Source organism: Cadophora gregata (assembly GCF_030347475.1).
Source record: "Cadophora gregata isolate MNR1 chromosome Unknown scaffold_3, whole genome shotgun sequence".
Classification (NCBI taxonomy): Eukaryota; Fungi; Ascomycota; class Leotiomycetes; order Helotiales; family Ploettnerulaceae; genus Cadophora; species Cadophora gregata.
The window spans coordinates 2,813,759-2,829,104 of NW_026695926.1; the positions used below are offsets into that span (position 1 = coordinate 2,813,759).

General features: G+C 49.2%; 6 protein-coding genes across 6 annotated transcripts; 4 read left to right on the forward strand and 2 right to left on the reverse strand.

The window, feature by feature from the left end:
- Nucleotides 1–205: 205 nt before the first annotated feature.
- On the reverse strand, nucleotides 206–1,463 carry ONS95_009449 (uncharacterized protein; the record flags this gene model as incomplete). The annotated part of the gene is made up of 2 exons (XM_058503047.1): nucleotides 206–1,090; nucleotides 1,239–1,463. The coding sequence occupies 2 exons, from the start codon at nucleotides 1,461–1,463 to the stop codon at nucleotides 206–208; spliced, it is 1,110 nt and encodes a 369-aa protein (XP_058361981.1).
- Nucleotides 1,464–2,012: 549 nt separating this feature from the next.
- HSP98 (Heat shock protein hsp98) lies at nucleotides 2,013–4,802 on the forward strand (the record flags this gene model as incomplete). Its single annotated transcript, XM_058503048.1, has 1 exon — nucleotides 2,013–4,802. The coding sequence occupies one exon, from the start codon at nucleotides 2,013–2,015 to the stop codon at nucleotides 4,800–4,802; it is 2,790 nt and encodes a 929-aa protein (XP_058361982.1).
- Nucleotides 4,803–6,300: 1,498 nt separating this feature from the next.
- ONS95_009451 (uncharacterized protein) lies at nucleotides 6,301–6,922 on the forward strand (the record flags this gene model as incomplete). Its single annotated transcript, XM_058503049.1, has 2 exons — nucleotides 6,301–6,654; nucleotides 6,734–6,922. 2 exons carry the CDS (start codon nucleotides 6,301–6,303, stop codon nucleotides 6,920–6,922), a joined length of 543 nt encoding a protein of 180 aa, XP_058361983.1.
- Nucleotides 6,923–7,846: 924 nt separating this feature from the next.
- ONS95_009452 (uncharacterized protein) lies at nucleotides 7,847–9,652 on the forward strand. Its single transcript, XM_058503050.1, has 3 exons — nucleotides 7,847–8,040; nucleotides 8,186–8,920; nucleotides 8,975–9,652. Exons 1-3 carry the CDS (start codon nucleotides 7,990–7,992, stop codon nucleotides 9,302–9,304), a joined length of 1,116 nt encoding a protein of 371 aa, XP_058361984.1. The 5' UTR covers nucleotides 7,847–7,989; the 3' UTR covers nucleotides 9,305–9,652.
- A 627-nt stretch (nucleotides 9,653–10,279) lies between these two features.
- ONS95_009453 (uncharacterized protein) lies at nucleotides 10,280–13,515 on the forward strand (the record flags this gene model as incomplete). The annotated part of the gene is made up of 3 exons (XM_058503051.1): nucleotides 10,280–10,768; nucleotides 10,849–12,459; nucleotides 12,514–13,515. 3 exons carry the CDS (start codon nucleotides 10,280–10,282, stop codon nucleotides 13,513–13,515), a joined length of 3,102 nt encoding a protein of 1,033 aa, XP_058361985.1.
- A 505-nt stretch (nucleotides 13,516–14,020) lies between these two features.
- On the reverse strand, nucleotides 14,021–15,214 carry ONS95_009454 (uncharacterized protein; the record flags this gene model as incomplete). The annotated part of the gene is made up of 2 exons (XM_058503052.1): nucleotides 14,021–14,821; nucleotides 14,903–15,214. 2 exons carry the CDS (start codon nucleotides 15,212–15,214, stop codon nucleotides 14,021–14,023), a joined length of 1,113 nt encoding a protein of 370 aa, XP_058361986.1.
- Between the last annotated feature and the right edge of the window lie 132 nt (nucleotides 15,215–15,346).

The following is a 15,346-nucleotide window of genomic DNA, read 5'->3' on the forward strand; positions in this document are numbered from 1 at the left end:
TTCCCTCTCACACTCATACATACATACACAGCATGCTCATGATATCCACAACTCCCAACAAATCCCTTCTCAGCCTTTCTCCCCCTCCCTTCCCTTCCCTTCCATTTAAGCCTCCTCATACTACTCAAGATCATTCATTCTCAATCCTCTCAACATGCTCCCCCGCCATCATCATCTTTCCCTCTCCTCCTACACCCTCTACCCTCTACGCTGCTTGCGCGGCTTGTATCCTCGCGGCTTTTCTTTCCGCCCCTTCCTTCTTGACTCGCTCGTACCATTCGGGATCGTTCTTGATCCGCTCGGCTTGCTCGGCTTGTCGCTGCTCGTATAGTGCGCGCGCTGCTTCTTTCTGCTCTGCCTTGGCGAGTCGTCGGGCGGCGAGTTCTTGGATTTGGGCTTCGGTGAGAGGTTGCTTTTTAGGCTGCTCTGGCTTTTCCTCTTGCTCTGAATCTTGGTCTTGCTCTGGCTCTTGCTCTTGCTCTTGATCTTGCTCCAGGTCCAACGTCCTAGAGTTCTTTCCTCTGATTTTTGGCTCTGGAACCTCAGGCGGAGGCATCAACCCATGCTCAACATTATCCGCCCATTTCTCCGCATACTCCGCATCGTGCAAATCCCCCCAGAGAATCTGCACATCCACGCCCTCGCCCTCGCCCGCCAACCCAATATTCTGCACCCTCGGCACGATCCTCATCCTCTCCGCCTTCTCCGCCGCCGCAACAACGGGATCATACCCTTCCTGACCCGGCTTCAGACTCTCCTTCTTGCTCTTCACGACGCGCACCTCCTTGGCCGCCAGCCTGTTCAGCACGGCCGCCATGTCGGCCACGCTGTTGGCCTTCTGGTCGCAGATGGCTTTGTTGCGGGCCTTGAGCTTGCGGACCTTGCCGTCGGCGCCGAGGCGGATGTCGTCGCCCCATTCGAGCTCGTGCCGTTTGCGGTACTCGCGGAGCTTTTGGAAGGCGGAGAGCCCGATGGCGCCTGAGCCAGAGGGGAACTTGATTTGGGCGAAGGGGTGCCAGAGGTCTTTGCGGAGGGCGGCGGGGACGGATTTCTTGCCGTTGAAGGGGAGTTGGGAGATAGCGGCGTTGTTCTATTAGGGGGATGGTGGATTAGTATATTTGTTACAGTGTTGAAGAAGGAGATGGATGGTTGAGTGGAAAGTGAGAATTGTAAGGATTGAAGGGGTCAATTGGAGGGGAGAAATGATGAAAAGGGGAAGAGAGAAGAGGAAACTGTACATTCATAGACCGTGTCAAAGAGTACACGACATGGTTTTTCTGCAGGTGGTTGAACACGAATATCTGCTGGCCATGTTCTGGTCTAGGGGTCTGTTTTTTCTTGATCCCGCTCGCTCTTTGCGCTGCAATTGCGGCCGCTCTTGCTGTCTTTGCTGCTTCGCTGGATTCCGCTGCTTGGGCTGCTCGCCGGGCAATTTCCCCTGCGGGTAGTCTGGGGACTTTCATGGCGTGGTATGGCCGTGGAGGACGGCTGTGGTGGTATGTTGTCTGGGATATTGAAGCTTTGAATAATTGTATTGCTGTATGGAGTTAGCGCGGTTGGACTTCACTGGCTGGGCTGGAGTCCTTAGGCGTGACCGCTGTTTCCCAGGCCACTCTTTTGGCGAGGCTGAGGTCACTGTGCGCTCATTAGTGGGCCCACCAAGGCGGATGGTGGGGTGAGGATTGGTTGTTCCAGGACTGGGAAACAGCGAGCTCTAGCAGCTTCTAGCTGGTACTGGAACAAATCAACTCTCTCTTTTGTGTCCTTCCAGACAACACCAGATACATCTCGCCACCTCTGGATGATAGCAGCATTTTGGCTATATAATCATCGCCTCTTTCACTGAATCGCCTTCCAGACTCTTTCTCAAGCAAACTCAATTCAATATACTGGTTGAACTACCAAATCCACACTGAAAGTGGTTCCAAACTTGGTCACTTCCAAGATCCACGATTAACGGCCTCACAAAGTTCACGACAACACACTGATCACACTTTGATCAAACAGACAAAATGACTTCGAACATGAACTTCACCGATAGGGCGAGCAAGGCTCTGTCCGATGCCATGGCAATCGCAGAATCCTATGCTCACCCTCAACTACTACCCCTCCATCTCGCCTCCAGTTTACTCGACCCTCCCATCGACGAGTCCAAGGACCAGCAACAAACGGTCAACGCCTCCCATGGATCTGCCTCACAATCACTATTCCGACAAGTCGTCGAGCGGGCTCATGGCGACCCTCAAGCCTTCCAACGAGCCCTCAATCGAGCTCTCGTCCGACTTCCGAGTCAGAACCCTCCACCAGACCAAATATCCATGGCACCCTCTTTCACGAAAGTCCTCAGACAAGCCAACGAGTTACAAAAGACACAGAAAGACTCTTTCATTGCAGTCGATCACTTGATCATTGCTCTGTCGGAGGATCCTACATGCCAGGCTTCACTGAAGGAGGGCAATATCCCGAACGTTAAGGTGTTGCAGGATGCAGTCCAGAGTATCCGAGGCACCCGCAGAGTCGACTCGAAGACTGCAGACACAGAGGAGGAGTTTGAGAACCTGAAGAAGTTCACCATCGACATGACTGCCATGGCAAGGGAGGGAAAGGTTGACCCTGTCATTGGCCGAGAGGAGGAGATTCGCCGAGTCGTCCGAATCCTGTCCAGACGAACCAAGAACAATCCAGTCCTGATCGGAGAGCCCGGTGTGGGAAAGACAACTGTGGTTGAGGGTCTGGCACAACGTATCGTCAATAATGATGTTCCAGACAACCTCGCCGCCTGCAAGTTGCTCTCGCTGGATGTTGGTTCGCTTGTTGCTGGCAGCAAATACCGAGGAGAATTCGAGGAGAGAATGAAGGGCCTTTTAAACGAAATTGAGCAATCGAAGGAATTCATTGTTCTTTTCGTCGACGAGATGCATCTTCTCATGGGTGCTGGGTCAAGTGGTGAAGGTGGCATGGACGCTGCCAATTTGCTGAAGCCCATGCTGGCCAGAGGACAACTACATTGCATTGGTGCAACGACACTCGCCGAGTACCGCAAATATATCGAGAAGGATGCTGCATTTGAAAGACGTTTCCAACAAGTTCTCGTCAAGGAGCCCACCATTCCCGAGGTCATTTCAATTCTCCGAGGTTTGAAGGAGAAGTACGAAGTTTATCACGGTATCACCATTTCAGATGGTGCTATTGTGGCTGCAGCTACTCTAGCTGCTCGCTATCTCACTCAGAGACGACTTCCTGACTCGGCTGTAGATCTCATCGACGAGGCTGCAGCTGCAGTCAAGACCGAACGAGAATCACTCCCAGAAGCACTCGACAACCTCAATCGTAAGCTTCAACAACTCAAGATTGAAATCCACGCCTTATCACGAGAGAAGGACGAAGCTGCCAAGGCTCGTCTCGCCCAAGCCAAGCAGGACGCCAGCAACTGCGAGGAGGAACTGAGACCTCTTCGTGAGAAATACGAGAGCGAGAAGAACCGAAGCAAGTCCATCCAAGAAGCCAAAGTCAAGCTGGATCAACTTCGTGTCAAGAAAGACGAAGCTATGCGAATGGGAGATGATCAAAAGGCTGCAGACTTGACATACTACGCCATCCCTGAGCAGGAAGCTTTCATCAAGCAATTGGAGAAAGAGAAAGTGCTTGCAGATCAGGCTTTGAGCGCCAGCAACCCAGATGGCGGCGGATCACTGATTACCGACGTTGTTGGACCAGATCAGATCAACGAGATCGTTGCTCGCGCAACTGGTATCCCTGTCAACAGGCTCAAGGCTACCGAGAAAGACAAGCTCCTGCAGATGGAGAAAGTTCTGTCCAAAATCGTTATTGGTCAGAGAGAGGGTGTTAAAGCGGTTTCCGACAAGATCCGGCTGCAAAGATCTGGATTGTCAAACCCGAATCAGCCGCCCAGTTTCCTCTTCTGCGGTCCCTCCGGTACTGGTAAGACTCTTCTCACGAAGGCTCTTGCCGAGTTCCTTTTCGACGACCCAAAGGCTATGATCCGACTCGACATGTCCGAGTACCAAGAACGCCATACCGTCAGTCGTATGATTGGTGCCCCTCCAGGATATGTCGGTCATGATGCTGGTGGACAGCTTACCGAGGCTCTCCGCCGAAAGCCTTTCTCAATCTTGCTCTTCGATGAGGTTGAGAAGGCTGCCAAGGAGGTCCTTACCATTCTCCTCCAACTCATGGATGATGGTCGTATCACCGACGGCCAAGGACGTGTCATCGATGCCCGAAACTGCATTGTTGTCATGACATCCAACATTGGAGCAGAATACCTTCAAAGAGCCACCACACTCAATGGCAAGATCGACGATACCACCAAGGCTCTCGTTACTAAAGCATTGGAAGACTACTTCTTGCCCGAATTCCTCAATCGGATCAGCGAGACTATTATCTTCAACCGTCTGTCCAAGAACGAGATCCGCAAGATCGTCGACGTCCGTCTCAGCGAAATCCAGAAACGCCTCTCTACCAATGGCAGAAATGTCATTATCGACTGCTCGCCCGCTGTACGCGAATGGCTCGGAAATGCTGGCTACCATCCAAGCTACGGAGCCAGACCTCTTGCCCGACTCATCGAGACTGAAGTCCTCAACAAGCTCGCTGTTCTCATCCTCAGAGGCTCAATCAAGGATGGAGAGACGGCCAGAGTCGTCATGGATAATGGCCGTATCCGCGTCCTTTCCAACCACGAAGAATCTGACTCGAGCAGTGACGATGAAGAGATGGACGATGCGGATGTCACGGAGGCATTGGGTGGTGATGAGAATGAAATGGAGCTTTATGATTAGAGAAATGGTTTTGGAAGATCATTTCATGAATGATGAGATATGAGAGTAGTAGCAACTGCATGGAAAAAGCAGAGGCGTTTATGGCGTTCTGGTGTTACTAAGGTACTCTTTGATACCTGTTGTCTGCATTATTTACACCAAACAAAGACTTTTCGGTCTGTTAAATAGAAGAATACAGTGGAATACATACTTGAAAACAATTTAGACCTCCTGTGACATGCACTTGCAAACTAACATAATTCTTCTAGTACACTTTTTCTTCTTCATACTCAAGTAAGCTAGAGTAAATCTCCTAGCACCAGGACTAGCTGTCTCAGTGATCGCTTCCAAGAAATACGAGACCTTGCAACCAAAAATAACACTGTTTTCACATCCCCTGATGTACTGAACGATGTACAACCTGCTCATCATCGAGCGGTAATGATGACCTTTATGCATTCCGCAAACCGGGTTTGCTCAAAATCTGGTAGCGAGCTCGTAACAATGGCGGTGGCACGTGAGTGAGTGAGGCTGTTTTCGGGTCAACGTCAGCCCCTTCGCAAGACTCGGATCGTGAACTTAAAGGACGTATCTCCACTGTCATCAGATGCGTCACAGATAGAGTTCATGTGCCAGATTGCCAGCTTGTGGTCCGGTATCGTCTGAAGCGGTCGCATCTTTAATGAGATGGATGGGATGAGTCTGCTGTTGCTCCATTTGGCTTTTCTTCGTCTCGTTTAATGTGGAGTTTACAGTTTCACGTCAACCCATTTGATGACTTGAAACCTCGCCTCAGCAACAAGCCCAACAAACCCACCCCCTCGCCGCCAAGTTTGAAACCTCATCATGATCTTCCTCGAATGAGAACGCCCAGGCTGCCCAGGCCAGACAAGCATCCCAAGCATACGCCGAGCCGCGGGTATACCCCTCTACCAAGATTCGACGCAGATCGGAACTTGAGGCACATCTTACTTGGTGCTGTCGTATGATCGCCCGCTTGCCTCCTTTTGTGCGTGTTTGCGCTTCAAGTCAGGTTTCATGCTGCTCTCGGATCACAGAATTGCGCCTGGGCAAAGCTTCGTTGTGCTTGTGTATCTGGGCATCTCTGGGCGATGGAGCTTTCACCCTGGTTGCTGGGAGCACAACGGACGAGTCGGCGTGAGAAGGGCAAGATGAGACGGGGAAACCAATCGATCTTGTTCATGCGAGTCGGAGTGGCTTCTACTTCTGGGCCGTAGCCCGTTTGCAATTCTCCTCAGTTGCGAAGTCTAACGGTTCGTGCCCAGAGAAGCTACCCAGATACATGAGCTATTCGTCTGTATATAAGTGCCCTCCCCCTCGAGGAGTAAGTGCCTTTCTTCTTCAGCCGCGCTCTACAGTCTTCAAGTCCTTCTCTCATTCTACTCATTCTACTCAATCACATTCTTTCAACAGTTGATCTGTTCATTCAAACTTATTCTATTGTCTATATTTTACATTTTTTCGATCTTTCGGCTTCTTCCCAACCCAGACTTTCAAGATGCAATTCTCCAGCTCCATCCTCGCTTTCTCCCTCCTTGCCCTTGTGGCTTCTTCCCCTCTTCCTAAGAAGGAGAAGGCCGCGGCCACTGATGCTACTGCCGCCGCCGCCGGAGGAGATGTCCTCACTGCTTCCGCCTACAACGACTTCCAGATCTCTGGCCCAACAGCCGGAGACGCCGAGTCCAAGGCAAACGCCCTCTTCGCCAAGATCGACATGAACAACCTCGCTGCCGTCTCAGCCAACGACCTCAAGGTCATCAAGGGTGTCCATGATGCTGCTGAGGATGCGGAGGTCCAGGCTTTCAACCCTGCTATTGAGGCGGCGAGTGGAGATGCTGCTACTGCGCTCCAGGTATGTTTTTCATTTCTCTTATCATCCTGGTATCATCCTGCATTTCAACTATGGCCACTAATTATTGTGCTTTCCACAGAACGGCAAGATAGAGAACAAGGTCCTCAAGCTCACCGCAGAGGTCCTCGGTATTCAAGTCGAGGCTGCCCAGGGAGGCGATGATAGCGATCTTGCCGCTGAGCAGACCAAGCTCGCAAAGAACATTAAGCTTGACACCGCCGCGGCCGGACAGGCTTCGACTCCTGTTTCTTTTGACGCAACTTCTTAGATAGCTCTTGCTATCACGATGGCGGTTAGAGGTGCCTTAGTAGGGCTTAATGATCGAGTGGATGGTGAGGAAAGGGGATATGGGGATTGGAGTGGTTGTATTTATCTGGTGGGGAGTGGATTGGGTTGGATTGTATGGGAGTGAGAGGTCGATATGTATTGGATGATGGAGATGTGCATTGTATAGTTGATGAATGCCATTGTTGACTGCTACCTACTGCAATGTGCGAAACTTGTGTTGTGACGTCCCCGCCACTTCCCTCTTAACTTTCAGAAGCTATGAATACCAAGTGCCTTGTCACCACGATATACCTCTCCTTCTGTTTCAGTACTCAGATCTTTCAAGGATGTAGCTTAAATCAACGCATGAATGTGGGGGCGGGCCTTAAGCTCTCCAGGGGTGGTATTCTGAATAGAGTTTAGTTCGTCAAACAGGAGAATCCGGGGATTACATCAGCTGTTGGAAGGGACCTGTTGGGACGATCCTACAACCCGGGGCCGCGGACATTATAAGTCTTCTACAGTTTCAGTAATCTTAGGTATCAGATCTTGAGTAGACTAAAGTCGTCCTAGTAGAACGCGGAATGATTCGTAGGCAGGATAGACAGCAAGTCGGGTGTTTGGTCTAGCTGAGTCGGTTTCGCTTCGGTGATCACGTGGTGTTTACAACCAGAATCTACTGTCCATTTTCGTCGAGGCATGGCGTTTGGCCACTGAGGAAGGGTTGTCAATCGTTCTTCTTACAGGTATCATTGCCTATTGTATGCTTGTAGTATTGTCTATGGGTGGTGTAGTGGAGTTCTATCACTTCTCTTCAGAACCACGCGCCTCATTGGTGAGATGGAACACAGAGGCTACAGATAGCATAGACTTAAAATTAGGTGACAGAAAAATCGGGGGCTCCACTTCGAAGCTTGCCATGAGATCTTAATCAATTTATTTTTCAAAGATACCTCGTCTTTTTCTGAATAGGCTCCACGCTCAAGTCGATTCATGACCTGATGTACATTTCGGCTGACTGTTTTCTCCGCACGTGGGGCGACTCTGATTGTCTGTCCCTCTCTTCCAATGAGCTCACTCATGCAGTTCTCCAGTCCACTGTTGACTGCACTACGGAAGGTACTGAGCTCCGTACGGAGTAACGATAAGCTACGAATGTTGCTACTCGTTAAATTGTTTTTTTCTCGGCCGCTTCATGATTGTTGATGCGGATTTATGGCGCTGTTAAGATTAGGCGGAGCTAACGAACTGTACGTAAGATAAGGGCACAACTTCACACGTCATAAAGAAGCAGCAACATTTCTTCTCGAAAGTCTATGCTATCTCATCAGAATTTTTATTTTCGCAATATTATTGTACCGTCAAAATGGCACCTTTTATCACTCTCGAAGAACACTATATTTCTCGCTCGGCGGTCACGAAGGCGGGGGCCGACGATATGTATGCGCTGTTTCCACCCCATATCGTCTCCAAGCTCGCAGATCTCGGAACCGAACGTATCAAAGATCTCGAGAAGGGAGAAGTCTCCTTGCAAGTCCTCTCCCATGGGCCAATTGATGCATCCGCAGAAGTTTGTATCGGAGCCAATAATGAGCTCGCCGCTGCAATTTCCAAGAATCCCACTCGCCTGGCCGGATTCGCACTACTTCCAATGATCGACCCGAAGGAAGCGGCAGCTGAACTTGAACGCTGTGTTACCAAACTTGGATTTCTGGGAGCTTTGGTGGATAACCATCTTGATGGTCAATTTTACGACGATGGGCGATTCTGGCCCATTTTTGAGAAGGCGGAAGAGTTGGATGTCCCGATTTACATTCATCCAACTTTCGCTTCAGATGAGATGTTGCAGCATTATAAGGGAAATTATGACGACAAGATTGCTCTGGCTTTGAGTGCTTTCGGCTGGGGTTGGCATTCGGAGACTGGATTACATATCCTGAGGCTCTTTTCGAGTGGTCTTTTTGATCGGTATCCTAAGCTGAAGATTGTTATCGGACACGTGAGTACAATATGTTTACTTTTAGAGGAGACTCTGACTGACGATACATTTTAGATGGGTGAAATGCTTCCTTTCCAACTTGATCGTTGCGTGTCGGTATCCGAAAGATTCAACGCCACAGAGCGGGGTCTTCGCGAAGTCTGGCAGAACAACATCTGGATCACGACATCCGGGATGTTCACCCTTCCACCGCTTGCTTGCTTATTGCAGACGACGTCAATCGATCATGTTTTGTACAGTGTCGACTATCCTTTTTCGCCGAATGAGAAAGGGAGAGAGTTCATTGATGTGATCAAGACGAGTGGGTTGATGAGTGAGGAAGACTTTGAGAAGTTTGCGTATCAGAATGCGGAGAAGTTGTTAAAAGTGAAAGCTACTCCGTGAATTCAGATTGGCGTCTTTTAAAAGGAGGGTTGTATCGGCGATAACAGATGGTTTCTGCGTTCTAGAGCGTTCATTTTGGAATAGGATCTCCTCTTTTTTTTCAAGTACTCAGAAACTATGGGCCGTTTGAGGGACCGCATTATTGAGAAATTGAGACCTCCTGGTTATAAGGTTTGCTACAGAGCCTGTATCTCAGGATTGCTCCCAAGGAGTTGATACATCGAACATACCTTCCTTGGCACTCGCTTAAACTTCCAAGCCCTTGCTGTTGTCAACAAAAGTCAAATCGCACCTTCCATAGCACGATAGCAAACGCATTGTCCCATACGTTCAAAAAAATAAATTCACTTCTTCCTATCTTCGCAGTTCCCGGCCTGTCTTTTGGCCTAGCTTCTCCCGTTGACCCACTTCCTTTGCTTATCTCAAGCCGCTCCTTAATCGACCTCTTCCTCTTTCCTTTCTTCCTTACCACGACAGCACCGTACGCTCAACACCTCCCAACTGCTAGGGCTCAACTCTTACACTTTCAATATCTAAAAATTAACAGGCGTTTCTTATCATTGGGTTATCATCTCTTTAATTCTTCTGCTTTGCCGTTCAGTTCTCACTCCACCAGTTGACGGCGCAATAGTTCGTCCTTCAGTCCTCAATTGGTAACTTGCGTTCAACTATTAGCTCAGTCTCCTATGATTCTCACTTCAATTGAGACACAGCTGCTGCGATAGTAAGCATTGACACACACGTTTGACAGGTATTCCTCCAACGTCTTTTCTCCACCTGAGATATCTTGTCTACTCACTTTTATTGAACCTCTCTCTTTGCATAGAGACCACCTTTTGCATACTTTTTGCCATTCACTAGCTGACTTCGAGATCTAGACAGCTTTGCTTCCCGCTCATGATTGCCCCATCACCATAAATCTCCTCAACCAACAATCCTATTCAAATAATTGCTCACTCCTATCGACAGGACGCAATGGCACCTGCAGCTAAGAGCGGCAAGGCCACTGGTGGTAAGCGTGGTCGAAAGAGCAACGACTCCGACAAGGCTGGTGAATCTGCACAGAAGAAGCAGAGAGTATCAAAACCAACAGGCAAAGCAAACGACGCTATTACTATCGACGATGATGAGAATGCACCAAAACCCGCCAGTGTCAAATTCAAGCAGAATACTGCTCTCAAACCCATACCCAAGCCTAGTGGAAATTGTTTTCCAAAATTTATGAATGGAGACGTGGTTATCCAGCTTGAGAGCAATGGTCTGAGGCAGAGCTACATCCTTCACGCTCATACGCTTGGACGGATATCGTCGTGGTTTGATGAGATGTTACGTCTTAACATTGAAGAGATCGAACCTGACCCCCACATGCTTGCAGCGGACCCCAATCCATTTCAGAGACAGCTATATGCGAGATTTGAGTTGGAGACCCAAGCAGGTCCAGGGAAGAATCAGCTTGCTAGGACTGTAAGTCATAATCTCCTTGATTCTAAGCTGGATGTTATGGCCTCGTATCAAGTAGGCGTAGATACTAACACATGGGTTAGACATTGACTTACCTCGCCGTGCCTGAGCCATCAACTGAGCCAAACGAAGCCACAGGACGACTGCAGAAGGCCATGGAAATCGAGGATGATCCCGTTGTAGACGCAACGTCTTCTCCGAGAGATATACGACCTACAAGAGTCAAAGAAGCCAAGAGCAAACCACGTACGCCTCAGAAGCCAAGTGTTGAATGTGGAAATGAATCACCCAATATCCAACTAACTCCACTTACTGAAAAGAAGTCAAGTAAAACTTCTCCAGTCAATGTTTCCCCGAAGGTTACGCAAGACACAACTATCATCAAGAAGGAGAAGCTTGATGACGACGTTATGGCAACAGACGCTGGACAGACACCTGTTGACGAAGCGGAAGAAATAGCACAAAAAGTTGTACACCAGATATCCGATGGTCTGCTTCCGATGAGTCAGTATGAGTCCTGTGCTCAAGAGGCAAGCCTAGGTGCCGAGGGGAAGCCAACTGCCAAGCCAGAGGAACCTTATCAAGGCAAAAGCACAAGCCAGAGACCAAATCTAGTTGTTGACGATCCTATGGAAGGAGTTGAAGCAAGTAATGGCCAAATGACGATGGAGACAGCATCAGCTGTACGTTTTAGCTCAAATTGCGAAGAGCTTGCCGAGATTAAGCAGTCCGTAAATCCAGATGTTACCCAGAATAATAGATCTGAGTCTGTTATCAAGCATGACAGTCCTCCATCGGATTTTAATGAGAAAAGCAAGGAGGACCATGATATGGAGCTAGAACACTATGGTCAAAATACCATGGCAACCAACACCTCAGACTATGATAAGATGGGAGTCACGGAAAGACCTGTTGTAGAAAACGAAAGCCACACTGAGATCACGGGCGACGGAGTTCCTATGGATAGGGAAGGTCCCATGGATGTCAACTCTGCTCCATTCTTGGAAGCTTGCGTGACTAATCAAGGAGAATGCTCAAATCTGGCTTCTGCTTCTGTGCATGACACTATCGCTACCAAGCACGAAGCAGTCCCCGCCACAGCGCCTTCTGAAGTTTTTAAGGAAGAGGTTGACATAGAGGAAAGGGCTTCCAACGGTGCTGCATCAACTCGAGAGCTTGAGGATGCAAGCAGAAACGAAGATTCTCTTGCCCCTAACCAGACTGTCATGGACGAGTTCGTCAGAGAAAGCGAGCAATTGGATAAGCCTGTTTATCCAAGCCAGGGTGCCAGTCTTGCAGCGAACCCTGGAAATCTCGACGTTCTTAACTGTGCCCAGGATATGAAAGACGAGAAAAGCAGCGAGTGTCAGCACTTGTTCCCCTGTGCAAGACTTGACGACAGCAAGACCAAAGCAGATACCGACAAGCTTGACCATCGCCAAGAAATTTGCGAGAAGCCGGTCTTACAGAACGATGGTACTAGCAATTCCGGTATTACAGATTTTCCACAATTAGATGGCTCCTTCGATGAAAAGAAGGCTGCACCGACTTCGGACGTGAAGGCCAATTGCCTATTGCCTTCAATCGAGAACATCCAGAACATGCCTGCAAGCTTTGTAAACATTGGAAAGTCTACCGAGTTCCATAATGAATCTATCATGCTGAAAGGGGCAGAACTCGACGTCAGTACTAAGGTCAGATCTGATTCCGAAAGAGACGCCGTCAATCTCCCGTCTGACAATGTTCAGCCAGCCACCAACAAAGTACAGGCTTCGTTCCCATCTCAAGCTCCACATGTGCAGATCGCCCACGACGAGAAAATCAAAACAGCTCCAGCCACCATGGCCAACAGTAATGGCGCAGATGTCCTCCGAGTTTACGATAATCTCTTCCGCATATACTACAATCTTCCTCCGCGTATCGACACTGAAAGTATTAATAAAGCCCTTATGCAATCGGAACTTCTTGTCGATGCTGCCCGTTTGTACGGAACCATCTCTGTCGTTCGACCCTACATCAATGCTGCCTTGATGAACTTTGGCCGGCAGCTTTACATGGCAATTATGAAAGACCCACCTCGCTGGCTTCACCTAGCATTCTTCCTAGAATCAAAACCAATGTTCAAGGAGGGTGTTATTCACATCGTGGCAAACCATCCATTCTGGCCATGGCCGACCTTGAAAATGGACGAAATTCTCTCACCTATTGGCGAACTTATCGAGAATAAGTTGGATATCTTTCTAGAAATGAAAGAATCCGTCAACAAGGCCCTCTTTTCAAACGAGGTCCGCAACGTTGAAGTATTCTCCCGTACTTTAAACAATGACGATTTTGATACTTGGTTTGTCGTTCAGTACTGGAGAGACTGGTTCGCTCGGTCTTTGGCTAAGGCAAACAAAGCATCGGACGTCACCCAAATGTGCATGCGCTGCAAGGTATATCGAGATATTGGCCGAAACGGCGATGCATACCTCCCGACGATTCTCGTCCTTGATGCTGTTGAGGCTTGTCGTTCGAAGGACCTGCATGCCAAAGCGAAGCGCCAGGGCATAGAGCGAGACCTGAGGACTTTGAAGGACTTCGCCCAGAAGGCAGTTACACCCCTCTGTGCGAACTACTCAATGCTGTCTGTTGAGGATGCAGGTATCGATTACCTCACATGCATCAAGGTGGAGGATGATGAGCTGCCATGGATGAAGCAGTCCAATGGCATCCAGATGATGCAGTCCAGATGTCAAGAGGACATTTGACGACTATACTACCTGTTCCAGATGCTAGACCAGAGGCAAGACTTCCAGGTCAAAGCTGCCTGGGCGACGGTATTACAAAGGTACTCTCAGTGACCTTGTACTAATACAGAGATCACTGCTGCAGGTTTTTGAGCAGTATTATCCTGATCGGAGATATTTTAACCGCCTGCACAATTTACTTGCTCTTAAAACTCATGCGGGCGCTTCAAGTGGCTTCAGCACAAACATTTCAACAAAACGACCATAGGGCAATCATGCAAAAAAAGGCTTTGAAGCCATCTGCTATCATGATCTGAGGAAGCAGTCAGTCAGTTGCTTCAGTGCAGATTTCAGCGAAAAGATGATGGGGAATATTCGTACCTGTGAAGCGATAGCTTCCAGCTCAAGATAACATCTATTATTAGAAGGCCAATATGTCAAATAGAATCCTTCATTCAAAACGCCATCCATATGCAATTGTGACCCAAACGCCTTGCTAAATGACATTTTCCCTCCGTACCAGATCCTATGGCCTCTTGATTTCCGGACCAAATAAATCATCAGCAGATGACTTCTCCTTTTCCAGCTTCCTCTTCTTCACAATCTTCTCCTCGTCGCCTTCATCTCCTTCCCTCTTCGCCCTTTGCAAAGCCACGAGATCTATCTTCTCTGGGTTTCTGCACTTCGTCAACTTCTTAGCCAGCCCTTTCAGTTCCTTGCGCTCCGCCGCTGAGGAATCCGCGTTAGGCCCAACACTCCTGAGCATGTCCGCACAGCTCCCCAGTGTGCTCAGTACTTTTCTCTGCAGGTCTCCAGCTGAGGGAGGGAATTTGCATCTTATGTACCACTGAATCAATTCCGAATCGGCAAGCATCAAGGCAGCCATCATGATCTGACTTGGCGTAAAGTGGAAATAGACATCCGTCAACAGAGCACTAGTCTTGAGATATTCCCTTGCTTTGCCATGCGCATCTTTGACCCTCCTCTCCATATTACTTGGCCGATCTCTAGAGACAGAACCTCCACCTGGTAGTGCAGGAAAGTCTTCTCTTGATAGAGCCTGTAGTTCCATGACTGCCCCTTCTAGAGCTCTAAAGGGATGTCGAACATCGAACGTGAATCTCAATCCTTGTGTGAGCAGGAATTCAGAAGCAAGCACATCCTCTGCTTTTGTGTTGCCAATTTGGTCTGCGAATTTGGTGAGCCGGAAGTAGTGGTTCTCGGTCTTGGTGGCGAAGAAGAGGGCGGTTTTGAGGATGTCGGTGGGGTGGTAGGTCATGAGGGAATTGGTGATGTAGAAGCGCTTTATATATTGGACTGCTGTTGCCTGTATTTACAAATTTCAGTACCATATTCCTATACATCCATATCATGCATCATTTTGTAAATGATCGGCAAGCAAGCATACCTTGACATCAGTAGGCACCTTCAAATGATCCCCAAGCTGGAGCGTCTGCCTGCAATAGAACGTCACGAGCTTCAACTCCTCCTCCACCGTCAGGCAGTCTACCTCTCCCTCCGGAATAACCACACCCCCATTCTCAGCTTCGCTCGTATCTGCCGAAGAGAGATTCCGAGCCTCTCGTACGCGTCGCACCGCTTCGCGGACGCGGTCGGCGGCGATGCGGTTCGTGGATGAGCGAAGCGCGAGGAGCGATTGTGGCGTGTAGGACCATAACCGGTATTGTGTGGAGGTGCGGTACCGTTCGTCTTCAGACATTGTGAGGGTATTAGATCAGCTTGAGAGGGTGGAGAGTGGTGTCATTGCTGGGGGTGAGGAATGAGGCGATGTTGGGCTTGTTCGCGCGGGCTCGTGATGTGGACCTGAAGTTTGAGGCGTCTATCACAAACC